Raw genomic sequence first — 17,461 nt, forward strand, 5'->3', positions numbered from 1 at the left:
CAGCATGAGCTTTCATGAGCTACAGCTCACTTCTTCAGATGCATAGAATGGATCATACAAACAGGAGATATTTACACATACAGAGAACATGAAAAGGTGGAAGTATGCATACCAACAACCACTGTAAAGACAAAATGATAGTTCTATGTGAACAAAAACAAAATCTTATAACAGAAAAAAATCTCAATTTCCAATCCATTCTTAGATTTATCCAACAAGGAACAGCAGAAGCAAAAAACCCAAATACCTGTCAAAGCAGCTGTTTTTAAAAGGGGATTCAATTTACTGTTTTGAATAAACAGTTTGATGTTTCAGCAAATACTAAGTGTATTTTGCATAAATACAAGAGAAAAAACACAGTTTAATCTGTATAGGATTAACAAAAACCAGTTTGGTATCCTATAGAACGAAACACCTAATTTAACGTGTGTCTGTTTTCTAAATGATTCATTTGAAACTGCATCTCTAGTTGTGTAGTCAAGAAATTGAGTATATTGTTACTGAACATCCAGCATGTGCAATTATGAAAGCTATTCATATGATGAAGTAGTAAAGCTGCTTTTACTAGATTTATTCATAATGTGATTTCAAGGTTACTTCTATCTCCCATGTATTCAACAGAAAATACAATACAGCTACATGAGTATTACCTTGGGCTGCGATCCTGTCAAACCCACAAGTTTAGCAAGATCAGGTCTACTCAGCATTTGTACACTATCACACAAGACAACTACGTGATGCAGTGGCTCAAAACTATAGCATTCAGATTTTCTGTTTCCCACCTTAAAACTAAAGAAAATGTTTTTTGTGGGATGAACCATAGTTTTTAATTTATCATAGTATTAAAGGAAGCTAACATGAAAGTGCAAAAGGAAACCTCAAAATTCCCTGTCACAGATCCACAGAAAATATATGGAGAGAAATTAACTTTTTTCAGGCAATGGATTGCAAAACAATCTCTGATGTGCATTAACAAAGTGACTGCATCTAAATATAATTGTGTTATGCTACCTCAGGAAATCAAGGTTACATCACTTAACATTATTTGGTGCCTAAGAGAAAGCATTTTCACTCATTCTTATTAGTTATACTTAGTTAAGTCAAACCAAAGTTTTCAAATATATCCTATTAAGTCAATAGTGGTAAACTCAACTAATCAGTCTTGATCAGAATTATCAATAATATGCATTAATTGTTAAAAATCAAAATGTAAAAATATATGCAGCTTGAAAAATCCCTTTTTGTAAAATTAACTCCAAAGAGTTCCAGAAAGGTAACAACAACAAAATATCCACCCATGAGCTCTCATGATAAACACCTTTCTCAAGTAAATTTTTTGTATCAACAAATAAAAAAGTTAATTTAAAATATTCTGGGCCAGATCCTTGGCCCAGAACGATATAAATTGGCAAGCCTGTGTAGCCTATAGGATTATTTTTCTAGCTATTATATCATACTAATCCAGTCAGCAGTAGCAATTAATATGTTTCTTTTTCTGAAATTAATCCATTTTATTCTTATATTTTACTAGTATTAATTCCTTAGAATTTAGGATGTGTTTCCTAATAATAAGTTTTGCTGAAATGCAAGAAGCCTACCAGCCTGTAAGATCCAGTAAGATCAAATATGGATTGCTGTGTGACAGGGATGTCTTGGCCATGCCCATTTCTCTCTGAAAAAATCATAATGTCAGCCCCTGGTAGCATGTCAGGTGCACCTGGCTGACATTAGAGCAGCAGACACTTCAGTTACTAAGGCTATGTCTACACAACAGCTGCACCACTGTAAGGTCTCCCATGTAGCCGCTCTATGCCAACAGGAAAGAGCTCTCCTGCCGGCATAATTAAACCACGCCCAACAAGCAGAGAGCTCTCCTATCTACATAATTAAACTACCTCCAACAAGTGGCATTAGCTATCTTAGCAGGAGAGCATCTCCCGCTGACATAGCACTGTCCACACTGGCACTTTTCAGACCCCTGACCGACAAAAGTTTTACTAACAAAAGTGCCAGTGTAGATATAGCGTGCAGCTCTACAGCAGGGGTCTCAAACTGCCGGCCCGCGAGCCTCCCCAATGCGGCCTGGGGGGCTCCAGCAGTTTGGGGGCCAGGTCTCTCCCTTGGCCCCACCTGCTACCCCCGAGCACTTCCCCCTCAAGGGCCCCGACAGCGCAGCGGAGCTGAGCCGCATCTGCCCGCTCACTCCAGTGGTTGTAGGCCCCTCCCTGTGGCCCAGGGGCGGGGCTGTGCCTCCGCGTGCTGTCCCCGCGCCGAGTACCCCTGCGGCCAATGGGACGCTGCACACAGAGGCCCCACAGCCCGCCCCACCTTGGAGCCCAAGGTAAGCACTGCATCACCCCCCCTCCCCAGAGCCTGCACCCCCACCCCCTCCCCATGTACCCCCTCCTGCCCCCAAACTCCCTCCCAGAGCCTGCACCCCCTCCCCACACTCCCACAGCCCCCAAACTCCCTCCCAGAGCCTGCACCCCTTCCCACACACACCATCCCACTCCCAAACTCCCCTCACCCAGAGCCTGCACCACATCCCCACACATCCCCAGGCCCCAGACTCCCTCCCAGAGCCTGCACTCCCTTCCCACACACACCCCAGCCCCCAAACTCCATCCCAGAGCCTGCATCCCAGACTCCCTCCCACACCCAAACTCTCACCCCTTCTGCACCCAAACTCCCTCCCAGAGCCTGCACCCCAATCCCCTACCCCAGACCGCCTCCCCGACTCAAACTCCATCCCAGAGCCTTAGGCAGATGGAGTGGGGCAGTTTTTTGGGGGGCAGGTCTGGGTGGCATAAGTGACACTGGCCCACTGCGAGGATTTGAGGACTGGCACTGGCCCTGAGGTAAACTGAGTTTGAGACCCCTGCTCTACAGCTTTAACACTTGGTGGGTCCCAATGTGCAATCCCCACCTTCCTGCAACACCATGCTCCTCCAGAGCCCTAGATACTCTTTTTCTCACTCCTCCCAACTATCACGGAATCTTCTCACTGGCGACCCATCACACATATGAGTAAGAGGAAAAGAGCAGCAACAAAATAACCTGTTGCAAATTCAGCACACTATCCTCTGTTGAGCATCACTGTTCATCACAATGTAACAAAGTTATTTTATTAAGTACTCTTTTGGAGATCAGGATGAGACCTACATAAGGGGCACATGATCCCACATCTGCCTACTGTGGGGTTCTTACACCTTCCCCTGGGGCATATGTGCGGCACTAGTATAAGATGGGTCTTGCATACATACATCAGGTTTGTTTAAGTATACAGCTAGACAAACCTTTTACTAGAATGAATTAAGTATTAACTATGTTCAAAGTAAAATACACTATTGGCACACTATATAATTTCATGCTGTATCAACTGCATAATTATTGCTTCTCAATGCAATGAAAATATATTAAAGTCATGCTATCAAAGTATACAAATGCAAAGCCAAGATATGTTTCTTTGAAACACCTACCTTCACCATCACAGTTTGATCAGAGACACTATTCATCATCTCATTGATAGACTTAAATAGCTGAAGCAAGGATTCCATGAAGTCTGCTTCTCCTTTGTTTTCATAAAGTCTGAGAAACAAATAATTGCTTGTGTAATATAAGCATAAGCCACAAGGGAAAAAAACCCTGGAAGTACTGTATAAAGTGTTCCCAAAGCAGTCATTTTTTGTTCAAATGACAACTGACAATGCCATGTATTACTCAAGACATTTAAAATAAAAGGGTTTCTTAAATTCCACAACTTTTATCAATCAAGCAGAAGTGTTTTTCCACAGAATGGTATAGAACAAAGCGTTAACCAAAAGGAAATTCATTGAAGTCACCAACCTAAAATGGATTATTACTGATTTAAAGCTTCCCCAGGTAAAACATAAAATAGGTGGAGATTTAACACTGAATCCTAAGTCACTGAGACACAATCAATCCATCTCATTATCACCGAACTCCACAAAACTGCAAAATAATGAGCTAGATTCACTCCTTCACTCAGGACAGGAGTAAGCAAGGAGGTGGGAAGAGCATGCCAGGAAGCCAGTTCCAGCTCACTGATTCTCAGGACCTCAGCCAGCCTAACTTACAAGTGGTGCTAGTCATCTTTAAAATCTGCCACTGTCATAAGGTTCTTAATAGACGCTATGCAAGGAGAATTACTGTGGCAACCCCATTTGCACCACCAGCAAACCCACTGCATAGGAAGAGGGGAGTTTGTATTAATTGACGTGGAATATATAGGCTAAGTTAACATAACAGTTGCTGTCTAAAACTCAGTGTTAAACAAGATTTGCTGTACACACAATTTAGCCTTCTTAGTATTATGGCAAACACACCGTGAAACAGCCTTTTTATTGAAGACAAAGATAAAGAAAACCAGTTCCAATATTTGACAGGTAAAGTATTAAATATGGAGTTTATTTTAACAACATTCCTGGTTCCTTTTCTTTTTAACTGGAAAGAGTTTTTAGAACTCTTTTTAGAATTTCTTGTCAACAGTCTTTTTGATGGTATTAAAGATGTTAGTAATTGTTTTTTGGAGGGAAAAAGAAGCTAGCTGAGATGGGCTGGAGCTGTTGTGCTGCTGATAAAGTTTGATTTCATTTTCTTTTAGGTGGTGTTTGGGATTCAGCATATGTTATCTGGGTCTCTTATTTTAGCCCAGTTTGGTCAGGACATTTTTCAGGATTAGGAAAAAGAAGGTCTGGGGTCTTAGGAGATGGTGGGAGTGGTAATCACAATGATGAGGCTTGCTCCGATAGCCTCTCATCTTTTTTTTTTTTTTAATAAAAGGTGAGGGTTTTTTTAAAGACTTAAAAAGGAAGTCAGAATAGTCCATCCCCTTATTATTTTGTCTATTAATTAGGTTTAATATCTAACACACTAAATTTTGGTTTATTAATTTTTGGACTTGCTTTTTATTTATTCAGCATGACCTTAATAGAGTTTTTGAGTAATATTAGTAGGCTTTTTGGTTTGGACTAATTCAGGGTTTTTTTTGTTTTTGTTTTTTTTATATTTATTAACATTTGTTATTACAGATTTTTGTGATAGTTTATGAACTTTCACGTACTGTTTATAGATGAGTATATAACTAGGGTAAATTTGTAGGCTTAACTATTGCAACAGAACTAAGTCACAGGGGCCACGCTGCAGAGCAGATACATCAGCAGAGCATTCCTCCAATGCTAGAGGATCTCTGCTGGTGCTTGAGGCCAGATCACAACTCCTCTGTACCACTTCAGTGGTGTAAAGGATGTAACCCAGCTAGAGAATTTGGTACAATCTCAAAATATGGCAAAAAAGTGACTCAATTCCAGAATCTCCTTTCTATTTTAAATCAACATGGACTTTGCCTAGACTGTAAGGGGAAGGGTGAGATGAGGAATCCTTCTGTCTACGTCTAAAAGGACAGCACCATTACGATGAACAAAGTTCCTGTAGAAACTTAAAACATACTGTTTGTTCTGTGAGAATATCCACATCTCACATTTAGCAGGGATGCAGTCAATAGACTTCTGAGAGCTCTTCCCATTTAATGAGCTTCAATTAAAGAACGTATGACTAGACAGGTTTAATATATGCCAGAGAGGGAAACGATAGTTAAGGGTGCATGGTATATAGGAGACAGAAGGGCAGAAGGCCACGAAACCATAACATCTTTGTCAAGTCTAAATTGTGATATTTATAAAATGGGAGTGGGAAGCACCAGAAATGTTTCCCATGCACTATACATTCAGTTTTTGATTGGCTATGGGCCAATTTGAGACATTTAGTCTCTGGCCTCTTTCTCAATCTTGCTATATTCTATTTCACGGGTAGGCAACCTATGGCACGTCTGCTGAAGGCGGCACGCGAGCTGATTTTCAGTGGCACTCACACACCTGGGTCCTGGCCACCAATCCGGGGGGCTCTGCATTTTAATTTAATTTTAAATGAAGCTTCTTAAACATTTTTAAAACCTTATTTACTTTACATACAACAATAGTTTAGTTATATATTATAGACTTATAGAAAGAGACCTTCAAAAAAGTCAAAATGTATTACTGGCACGCAAAACCTTAAATCCGAGTGAATAAATGAAGACTCGGCACACCACTTCCAAAAGGTTGCCGACCCCTGTTCTATTTACATCAAGTGCTGAAGTGCCCCTTTGTTGTATGTCTTCACGATCTGTCACAGTAGCTATCATAAGAACAGCCATACTGGTTCAGATCAAAGATCCATCTAGCTCAGTATCCTGTCTTCCGACAGTGGTCAATGCCAGTTGCTCCAGAGGGAATGAATAGAACAGGTAATCATCGAGTGACCCATCCCCTGTCGCCCATTCCCAACTTCTGGCAAACAGAGGCTAGGGACATCAAACATGCCAATCCTGGCTAATAGTCATTGATGGACCTATTTTCTATGATCTTTAGTTCTTTTTTGAACCCTGTTATAGTCTTGGCCTTAACAACATTCTCTGGCAAAGAGTTCCACAGGTTGACTATGCGTTGTGTGAAGTTATTAATGGCTCCCAATCCTGCTGGAAAGGTAGAACAAGTGGGGTTCCGCAGGGGTCTGTTTTGGGACCAGCTCTGTTCAATATCTTCATCAACGACTTAGATGTTGGCATAGAAAGTACGCTTATTAAGTTTGCGGACGATACCAAACTGGGAGGGATTGCAACTGCTTTGGAGGACAGGGTCAAAATTCAAAATGATCTGGACAAATTGGAGAAATGGTCTGAGGTAAACCGGATGAAGTTCAATAAAGACAAATGCAAAGTGCTCCACTTAGGAAGGAATAATAAGTTTCACACATACAGAATGGGAAGAGACTGTCTAGGAAGGAGTATGGCAGAAAGAGATCTAAGGGTCATAGTGGACCACAAGCTTAATATGAGTCAACAGTGTGATACTGTTGCAATAAAAGCAAACATGATTCTGGGATGCATTAACAGGTGTGTTGTAAACAAGACACGAGAAGTCATTCTTCTGCTCTACTCTGCGCTGGTTAGGCCTCAACTGGAGTATTGCGTCCAGTTCTGGGTACCGCATTTCAAGAAAGATGTGGAGAAATTGGAGAGGGTCCAGAGAAGAGCAACAAGAATGATTAAAGGTTTTGAGAACATGACCTATGAAGGAAGGATGAAAGAATTGGGTTTATTTAGTTTGGAAAAGAGAAGACTGAGAGGGGACATGTTAGCAGTTTTCAGGTATCTAAAAGGGTGTCATCAGGAGGAGGGAGAAAACTTGTTCACCTTAGCTTCTAATGATAGAACAAGAAACAATGGGCTTAAACTGAAGCAAGGGAGATTTAGGTTGGACATCAGGAAAAAGTTCCTGTCAGGGTAGTTAAACACTGGAATAAATTGCCTAGGGAGGTTGTGGAATCTCCATCTCTGGAGATATTTAAGAGTAGGTTAGATAAATGTCTACCAGGGATGGTCTAGACAGTATTTGGTCCTGCCATGAGGGCAGGGGACTGGACTCGATGACCTCTCGAGGTCCCTTCCAGTCCTAGAGACTATGAAACTATGAATCTATGAAGAAATACTTCTTTCTGTTTGCTTTAAACCTGTTGCCTATCAATATTTGTGCACTTCCCTTTTATTACCCTCTGCTTTACCCGTTGATTAAACTGAGTCAGAAGAGACACTTCTAACTTCAGCATACGGTTTTGCTTTTCTAGGGCAATGGAAGCATTATAGGTTATGCATTTTACACACATTTAAACCTTAGTCTGATTTCTTCATACTTGAAAACATCATATAAGATTTATTTAAAACTCATTATGGAGAATCCATATTACAAATTCCAAATAAGGAACAGGGATTTATTTTTTTAAAAGTGATGCATGAAAAAGAATATGATGTTCTTGCTACTTTACACTAAAAATTAATGTCTGTTATTTCTAGCACAAAATGCATATTCCTTGGGAGCCATTAATACAAAACAAAAAGCTATTAAAGATGTACACTAGAGAAAATGAAAAAAAAAAAAAAAAAAGGAATTAAACTGTAATGTTTTGCTATGAGAACTTTTCTTCCTAACTAGAATTCTAGGCCATGCAGGACAGATTATTAAAATTATATTTTAGGAATAAACTAAGACATTACAATCTTCCCCCAATAAAAGGAACTGTAAAGCTTGACAGTCAGTATCCATCAAGACATTTTATAGATACACGAAGCTGGTTAAGACAAGGGAAAAAAAAATCATTGTGCTTTAGTGAGTCCTGAGCACCTGCAACTCCCAATGACTTCAGCTGGATCAGGGTTTATATAAGATTATAGCAAGCTTGGCATATGGAGGGCATGTGTGTGTGTTTGTTATGCAGTACCAAACACAGTCAGCATGTTCAATAATAAATTATTTATTTCAGAAGTTATTATTTGTCATAAAAACGCCTTTTTAAAAAGCTTTTTCTTTAGAACAGAGACTACTTGCTTGTTAAGTGTTTCACACTAAAACACTAGCACAGAGACCATTTCTTTTAACGACAGCCTCTTATGCCATAGTTTTAATAGTTCTAAATAATCACCACATATTAGCCAGGGTTTCAGCTTTAGAACAGAGAACCAATTGTTGTATCACTCCAATTTAGTAGCTTCTCTGATTAAACCCTTATCATTCAGACTTGCGATTTCCCAGTGCTAATGCATTTTGAATTAGAGCTTAGCACCAGGAAATCCAACGGAAAACACCAAGGGATCATTTTTTTCTGTAAATCTCATCTGCAGTGAGAGATAATTTTTTTTCTTGTAAAATGATTTGTTACACCAGAAACAGAATAAGTGACAGTCAGTACCTTATAAATTTCACAGCAAGAATATTATTGAAAGAAATTACATTGCCTAATTTGTAAAAAAAAAAATTTTGGTGACGTTGTTAACTTCAGAACTCTTCATAAATCCCTTGTAATAACCTTGTTACATCCTATAAGAAATAGCAAAAGGGTTACATTAAAGGTTAAGACAAATACATAATAAACTTCTTATTTATAGGTTTGTATATTTGGTGCATGCAATTCTATGATAACTTTTAATTTGCTGGAAAATGACTGTACTTAGCTTGATTGGTGAATATTGACTTTAGGCATGGCAACAAAGTTACCTATTCCAGTCACAGAAAATTAAACAAATTGGAACACAGCCTGTTAGAAAGGCTGAAACTCTCCCCTCCCATATTAAAGTCACAGGAGTTTTTGCAAAGAAATCTCCTCAAGGATTTTCTCATGAAGAAGCTCCATATCATTCTGTTGGAGGAAGAGAGTGAGAAGGGTTTGGTACCCCCTACAGGAAAACCCAGCCCCAAACCTCACAGATACCCTCAGCATATGCAGGAGGCCATGGTTATCCACAGAGGCTCCCTCCAACTCCTTTGACCATGGGAGTTTATGGGAACCTCTTAGATAAGGGGGGTCTGTGTGAATATGCTAATGTTTTGTCACAAATTGCATTAGATTTGAGGGGGGACATTTTGCATCCTCTCTTCCCTCCCTCGATGCAGGACTTGGAATGAACATAAAGCCATCTGCAGGGTCCCAGAGAAGAGGACTACCCTACAGAGGACCCAGAGTGGCATGCAGATCATTTTGATATCAAAGTGATTTACATCATGATTTAAAATCATTATTTAAATCAATTTTAATCATGATTTAACATCAACAAACAGGAAACCTTGATGGAAATTAAGAATTTTAACCGTGAGGTTTATTTGTATTTTTATATTATTTTCCTAAATAAAGGTCCATTCTCATTGATTCGTATCACTTAGTACAACTTTTTGCAAGCCATGAAGATATAGTGTATCTACACATACACATTTAAGTAATTATAGAGTTTTAAGTATGTTCATTCAGGTCCTTAATTTTTACTTTTTTATTGTGTTAGAAATGGTGAATGATGCATTTTTTATTGACTAGATTAACTTTTTAATCATGATTTACTGTTCAAGCTACATTTGGTGAGAAATTGGAATTCAATTAAAATGCACAGAAACAGCCTTTTAAATTTGTTTTGATTAGTTAAATAAAACTACCTTAAATGTGCTAGATGCACAAGATGAAAAGTATATCAAAGTTAGTTTTTAATACAAAACAAGTTAACATTTTAAACAAATCGAATATTATCTGCTAGGGAATTAACTTGATTGCTTCTGGTCACCATGTCCTTCAAGATTTTAGAAAAAGTAGATCTCATCTCCTCACATCTCGTTTTTATTCATATATTGACAGAGGAAATTAAGCTTTTCTGCTTTTTCCAACTCCCAATGAATCAATTTCTCAACTTTGAATGAATCAGTCACTGAACTGAAATGAAAAAAATTCTCTCTCTGCATCTGCAGAAAAAGCCAGTGCTATCAGAGTGGCATGTTAAACTCTGGTTCCAGGTGCTTAGCCAGTGACTTCTCCCAGTTCATTGGTCTGACTTTCTTTAAAACTTCAGCAGTAAACATACTGCTTGAATATTATTGTTTTTTATTTTATTTAAATGATTTTTAAAAATTATAGTAAGTTGAGGCCTTAACAAAGGTTACCATAATTTCAAATAGTTTTTTTTGAAAAGACAATGTATTTATTTTAATTTTTTTTATTTTTATAAATGCATTGATTTTAATCAGCCCTTAATGATGTGGCCCAGAGAAAAGTTTCCTTCTGCCTTCCTTCAAAAGGCTGAGTATCTTCCAACCAGGTGAAAAAGGTACAGTAATCTGAGGCAAGGAACTAGCAAAAGTCAGTCCCAAACCAGTGGTGGTTATTGAGCTCCATCCCACTAGCAGCAATATTTGGATAATTATTATCTTGATGCCATTGCCAATGAGAGGTTCACAGATTTCCAATGGCATGCACAGTATTCGTTTTGAGCTACTGGATCACAAAACCATGACACTATATATATCACTCTGCTACCTGGTGTGATTGTTAGTTTTCACTTTTTTCTACCCTCTGTTTGTACAGGTTGATTAAAAACTAAAGAATCCTAGCCATGAGAATGAAAGAATTTAAATATTAATAAATTTAAGACACTCAAAATATTTCTAAAATAGTGTTCCTGGTAACATATGCAGAATTCATACTAATGTAGTATGGTTTAAAAGATTGACTGGAATTGTTTGGGATGAGCAGCATAACTCATTAGTTTGCCACTTGTAAGTAACACAGCCATTCTAAACCCATGCTAATAAAGTTGTTACATCTCACTACATCATCAAATAGTCTAATTACAGCAAGAATAACTGGCATAGTTAAGGCTGCCTTCCCACGCTAACCTTCTGTTTTCAGACTCCTACAACATTCAGATAGCTATAAGAAACAATGGAAGCGCTTATGTGCCCTTTCTAAACTGAGGTATCACTCTCACTGTGAGGTCCATGATTAAATATACCCACATATAGTCACTGTTTACGTTTGCAAGGCAGCTGAGAGAAGGATGCTGAATCACAGGTGTAGTTCGGGTTTGGTAGCTGGGAAGGGATTAAGCGGACAAGGGACAAACTATAAAACCAGTAGTAGTGTGGTCATAAAATAAACGGTAGCAGTATGTCCATAAAACCATCACACCTCACAAGGTTTAAGCACCCTCAGTCTTATTCCTTCTAATGCCTCAGTTACATTTTCTTATACTTGGGGATAAGCCAAATTTGTGCAGAGTAAACAAGTGCTTTATGAAGAAATAAATTATATTCTATTTACTGCACAGTACTTCTTACCTTTAAACAACCAGTGCCCTTATGAAAAATGCTTTGTTTCACACCAGTCTACTAGTAGGCATAACATTTACAGTAAATAAAAAAAAAGCTAGAACTCATCACAAACTTCTCTAATGTCAATTGTAATTTTTAAATAAAAAGAGAAAAATCATAGTTAAGAAAGGAAAAAATATGAACCCCGAGGTGTTTTTTTTTAATTGTTAACACTTACTGATTGAACAATATTCTGGACCGTACGATAAATTTGAAGATGTATTCCAGAGCTTTCATGGCTTTAAAAAGTTGATCAGTTACGCCAGGTTTCTCAGCATTATCCACGTAATTTCTTAAAACTTTAGTCAGCTTTCTATTAAAAAAAAAAAAATACAGGTTACTTGTACTTTTTCCAATTAAGAATTTTGCTTCCTGAAGAATTTAACGTTAGCCACAGCTAGTGCAGATAACATGAAAGCATTTTATTATGTGAGAGTAAGGACTCTTCATTTAATTCTTGTCCTTACCAGTGACTAGCTGTGACTCTGGGGAATTCTCTTAATCTCTCTGTTGCATACTTTACCTGCCTACAAAATGAGCACAGCATCATGTATTTCATAGGAGAATTAGCAGGCTTAATATTTACGAAGTCCTTTGAATCTTGAGATGTTCAGGTGAAAGGCACTATGCAAGTGCAAAGAATTATCCTAAGTATTTGTGAGTAGATTTCTAAATTTAATTATACTATCTAAATTAACAGCCCCTGCAGGGCTGTATCTAGTATCCTTGCATATGGCTTTACTTTGGAGAAGTGACAAAATAGATCTTGTAAAACTTGCCTTTTCAAAATTATAGACAGTAGCAGTTGACATTAAAAAATGACTTCGTCTCCAACTTTGGGATTTTTAAAATTTTGTTTCTACAGACTAACAAAATTACTACTTCTATAGCCTCACTTTTCCTGACTGGAAATCACTTTTTAAACTGGAATATAGACAACTCCTAGTTTTAAAATCACCATCTTTAGATTTATTTTAAACATACAATAAGTGATATTTTTAAAATACATATAACCTACTGAAGCTAAAGACAACATAATTTTGTCCTTATCACATAAGTGAACACACCCTATGCATTTTCTTCCCACATAGATCATAAAGGTAAGTTAGCTGCCATACTCCATTCTGAGGAAGATAAAGTTGCCAAGCAAAGCAATCGATTGCTGTTTTTGTATCCAACAAGAACAGTCTGCAGTAGCAAATAGCAAAAGAAAGTTGAGGGGGCTTGTTTTTGTTTTGTGTGGTTTTGTTTTTGTTTAAAGATGACAACGGTGAACACATAATAGAAGATAAGCAGAACTTCAATTTTATACTGTAAGCAAGATGGATTTTAAATTTTTTAACATTTATTATTCCTTGCACAAGTATAATTGGCAGTTGTCATGTTTTATTTATTATACATTTCTCCATAAACACGCCTGAAATAGTTCAAATCACCATCTCATTAAAAGGAGGAACTCTGGGCTTCATGCCTCAGGATTGACAGCACTGTTACTATTAATTCAGATTTGAAAAAGGAAAGCAGGAATATCTCCTACTCAAAAACAAAAAAAACCATGTTTCTTCATGTTTATAGGCAAACATCTATTTAAATTATGCAAAAGGAAATGTGAATACCATCTGGAGATACGCTATACAACAATTTTTTCATTAGAAAAATATTTTTAAAAACTTACGTGTAGGCTAAAGTAGCACTGAAATGTTTCTTAATATAGGTTTCCAAGACAGGATTAAAATGCTGAAATTTTCTGTCAGCAATCAGTCCAATGATAAATACCTGTTAAATTAGTATAATTATTCCATTATCCACAAAATCTTTGAATTTCTATATTCTCAGGAGCTAATCAGTTGAATCATTTCAAATGAGTCACAATAGCAACATACAGTCACAGACTGACCTTAGTTAAAAACAACAATCATACTACAGTAACTCCTTGCTTAACATTGTAGTTATGTTCCTAAAAAATGTGACTTCAAGTGAAAAGATGTGAAGCGAATCCGATTTCCCCATAAGAATTAATGTAAATGGAGGGAAAGGGAGGAAGGTTCCAGGGAAAATTTTTTCACCAGAAAAGACTATATATATATATATATATATATATATATATATATATATATATATATATACACACACACACACACACACACACACACACACACACAGAGTATAAGTTTTAAACAAACAATTTAATACTGTACTCAGCAATGAGGTTGTGAAGCTTGGTTGAGGTGCTGGAGTCAGAGGGTGGGATATTTCCCAGGGAATGCCTTGCTGCTAAATGACGAACTAGCATTCAGCTGAGCCCTCAAGGGTTAACACATTGTTGTTAATGTAGTCTCACACTCTACAAGGCAGCATGAATGGAGGGAGGGGAGACAACATGAGAGAGAGAGAGATGCACAAGTTTTTTTTGTTGGAGAATTGCAACTTTTAGGTCTGTAATTGAGTGACCAGGGAGGTTGAAGTGTTCTCCAACTGGTTTTTGAATGTTATAATTCTTGACGTCTGATTTGTGTCCATTTATTCTTTTGCGTAGAGACTGTCAAGTTTGGCCAACGTACATGGCAGAGGGGCATTGCTGGCACATGATGGCATACATCACATTGATGTGCGGCTGAATGAGCCTCTGATGGTGTGGCTGATGTGATTAGGTCCTAATACTCCAACAAAAAAACTTCAAAAACAGACTCCAACGAGAAACTGCAGAATTGGAATTAATTTGCAAACTGGACATCATTAAATTAGGCTTGAATAAAGACTGGGAGTGGATGGGTCTTTACACAAAGTAAAACTACTTCCCCTTGCTATTTTTATCCCTACTGTTACTCATACCTTCTTGTCAACTGTTGGAAATGGGTCATCCTGATTATCAATACAAAAGTTTTATTTCTCCTGCTGCTAACAGCCCACCTTAATTAATTAGTCTCATTATAGCTGGTATGGCACTACCCACTTTTTCACGTTCTCTGTTTATATCTATCTTCCTACTGTATTTTCCACTGCATGCATCTGATGAACTGGGTTTTAGCCCATGAAAGCTTATGCCCAAATAAATTTATTAGTCTCTAAGGTGCCACAAGGACTCCTCATTTCTTTAAGTATGCTGATCCCACTCTAAGAACATTGCCTTTTTAGACCAGCAAGTTTAGATAGCAGCTGCTGCCTGCAAGCTCCATCTGTCCTGAACTCTGACATGTCTCCCCCCTGCTCTACGGAAATGGGGTACGCAGGTGGCAGGAGCAGGGGGCACTCTGATATTAGCTCCCTTTTTCTCCCCCCCCCCCCCACAGCAAGCAGGAGACTCACGGGAGCAGCTCCAAGGCAGAAGACAGGAGCAGCACATGGCAGTGGGGGAGGAACAGCTGAACTACCGGCAATTGATAGCCTGCTGGGTGGCTGCTGCACAGGGAACTTAGGGGAACGGAGCTGATGGGGGGGCTGCCGGTCCACACTGGTTCCAAGCTCCCACCAGCTAGCTGCAAAGGGCTGCTCTTTCTGCAAGCAGTGAACAAAGCAGAGGGCTGCCAAACAATGTTATAAGGGATCACTGGGCAACTTTAAACGAGCATGTTCCCTAATTGATCAGCAACATAACAACAAAACAATGTTAACCAGGATGACTTTAAGTGAGGAGTTACTGTATTCTATTTACTTTACCAACTTTCTGTTCCAAACACAGGAATGGTTCTCTCTCTGCCCCACCACCACTCTTATACTTTTACCAGTGTCCCAGCACAGCAGCAGGTCCACTATATGCTCCGCCATTTCTTCTGGCCCTGACATTGTCAGCAGAGCGCCCCCTTTACACTTGTCTTCAATCACTATGATTCAGTGTATCAGAACCCTCAATCACTATGATGCAATGTACCAGAAACCTCCATCCCCTTTGAATTAAAGCCCTATTGGGAGTTTAAAAAAACACTTCAAATAAAACAAAATTTCAAAAGGTGTGATTTTCAAGTGATAGGATGAATATTATTTATGAAAAAACCATAATTAAGTCTATAAATCAATAAAATTTACATTTTAGCCAAACACCTATGCACAAACAAGTCAACTTACCAAAGCATCAAACACTAGGGTGTCAAACGTCTCACTCTCTGAATTCTCCATCATGATGTTAAAAAGTGCATCCAGTGTATCTTGTAGGAACTGCAGATAAATATTCAGTCACTATATTTTATAGGAAATTTGAGATTAAATTTCCAAAATTGATATTTTTCATGGATCTACACACTAATTTTTATTTTTACATTGTACAGAATATAAAAATAAAAGAGTTAGTTAGAAAATAGAAGAATTTTTCCACATTTTGTTTTTCAGTGAATATTTATAAAATTTAGTATTTATATATCAGAGTAGGCCAGAAAATGTATTCCCACCCCACCCCACTCCCCCACCCCCACCACACACAGAGAGTACTTGAACAGAAACCTTTACTTTTTATAGTGAATATATCAACAAAGTGTTTCAGAATTCAATCTTAACATACTGTTATTAAAAATAATCATGCAATTTTTGAGACACGATCGTGTATCTCAGTACAAAACACAAACAAGCAAGTCAGACTCATGCTAAATAAATCAAGTAGTACTCAGATGCTTTGAAATTATCTTGACATTAACAGAAAATACAACATAGCTATTTATGGCTCCATGAACTCACAGACCCACAGCAGTCAACTAACAGCATACATGCAGGCATGGGAAATACCACACACAACCTTCTTCTCCCCCCTCCTCACCCCCAACAAAACCTACAGGCCTCTATCACTGTAACTGAGGAAGAATCTTCACTAGACAGTTGGCAGGACACCCTGATCTGCACAACATGAAAGTAAAAGCAGATTAGCAAAGGGGACTTGATTTAAGCACAATGGGAAAAAGCACTCTATAACCATATAATTTTATATTCCCTCTTATCATAGGCTAATAGCAAATAGGGTTGGAGTTCTTCAGGTTGCATGATGCATTTAGTTTTATCAACCAATAAGTCTGAGTCTGGGCAATTTGTGTTACTAGATGGACAGAAAACAACAGCTCCTCCCAGGCAGACCAACACGTGAATGGATCACTCGCTCAGATTCAGATTTTGAGGGGAAATGTAGTTTTATGCAGCAAATGCCTTTTGTCTCCGTTGAAACAGGTAGGCAATTTTCTCCTGCAGCCGGACTCCAGTTTAGGGGTGGAGTAAGCTATTTGTTTTGTCAAGAGATTTTATTGGGAGGGGAGGGGGGGAAATCTTCCATCAACCAAAGGAGTAGAGTAATGATCAAAAGCTAAATTTATTTAGTATCCACTGTAGTCCTCTGTTGACCACCAATTTCTGTCCCCAGGAATCTGTAACCACAATATGATGCTACTAAAATCTGGAGGCAAACAGCGTAGAAGAGGAAGAGCTTGCAACATCATTTTCATATGGGCACGCAGCTTGGGGCAGAAATCAGCTTTTGACTTCACGTTTTAATTTTTAGTAGAACAATGTGTGTCTTGCAGTCATATTCATTTAATTAGGGGAAACAACATGGCAGTTCACACTGGTATGTATTTAAACATTCACTTTTCAGTGGGAATGAGTAAAGCTTTCCCGAGCATATGATGGCTTGATAGCATAGCTAAACTCCATTCAAAAGAAAACAGAGAGATGAAAAAGTGCCATGACTGGATGTTTTTTGCACATGTGGGCATCACACACATTTGCTTTCATTTGTAGAACTCATGTTG

General features: G+C 38.3%; 2 protein-coding genes across 5 annotated transcripts in view; one reads left to right on the forward strand and one right to left on the reverse strand.

Annotated features, from left to right (window-relative positions):
• The window catches only part of DOCK1 (dedicator of cytokinesis 1), a 620,463-nt gene that overhangs the window by 481,221 nt on the left and 121,781 nt on the right, over nucleotides 1-17,461 (reverse strand). For all 4 annotated transcript variants that reach the window (XM_050959274.1, XM_050959273.1, XM_050959275.1 and 1 more), the window contains 4 exons: nucleotides 15,801-15,890; nucleotides 13,414-13,514; nucleotides 11,917-12,051; nucleotides 3,480-3,588 (listed from right to left, as the gene is read on the reverse strand). In XM_050959274.1, coding sequence (XP_050815231.1) covers nucleotides 3,480-3,588; nucleotides 11,917-12,051; nucleotides 13,414-13,514; nucleotides 15,801-15,890 — 435 coding nt within the window. The remainder of the gene's footprint in view (nucleotides 1-3,479; nucleotides 3,589-11,916; nucleotides 12,052-13,413; nucleotides 13,515-15,800; nucleotides 15,891-17,461) is intronic.
• LOC127054057 (uncharacterized) overlaps nucleotides 1-17,461 on the forward strand; it is a 511,088-nt gene that overhangs the window by 301,464 nt on the left and 192,163 nt on the right. The window lies entirely within an intron of this gene.

This window comes from Gopherus flavomarginatus, chromosome 6, assembly GCF_025201925.1.
Source record: "Gopherus flavomarginatus isolate rGopFla2 chromosome 6, rGopFla2.mat.asm, whole genome shotgun sequence".
NCBI lineage: Eukaryota > Metazoa > Chordata > Testudines > Testudinidae > Gopherus > Gopherus flavomarginatus.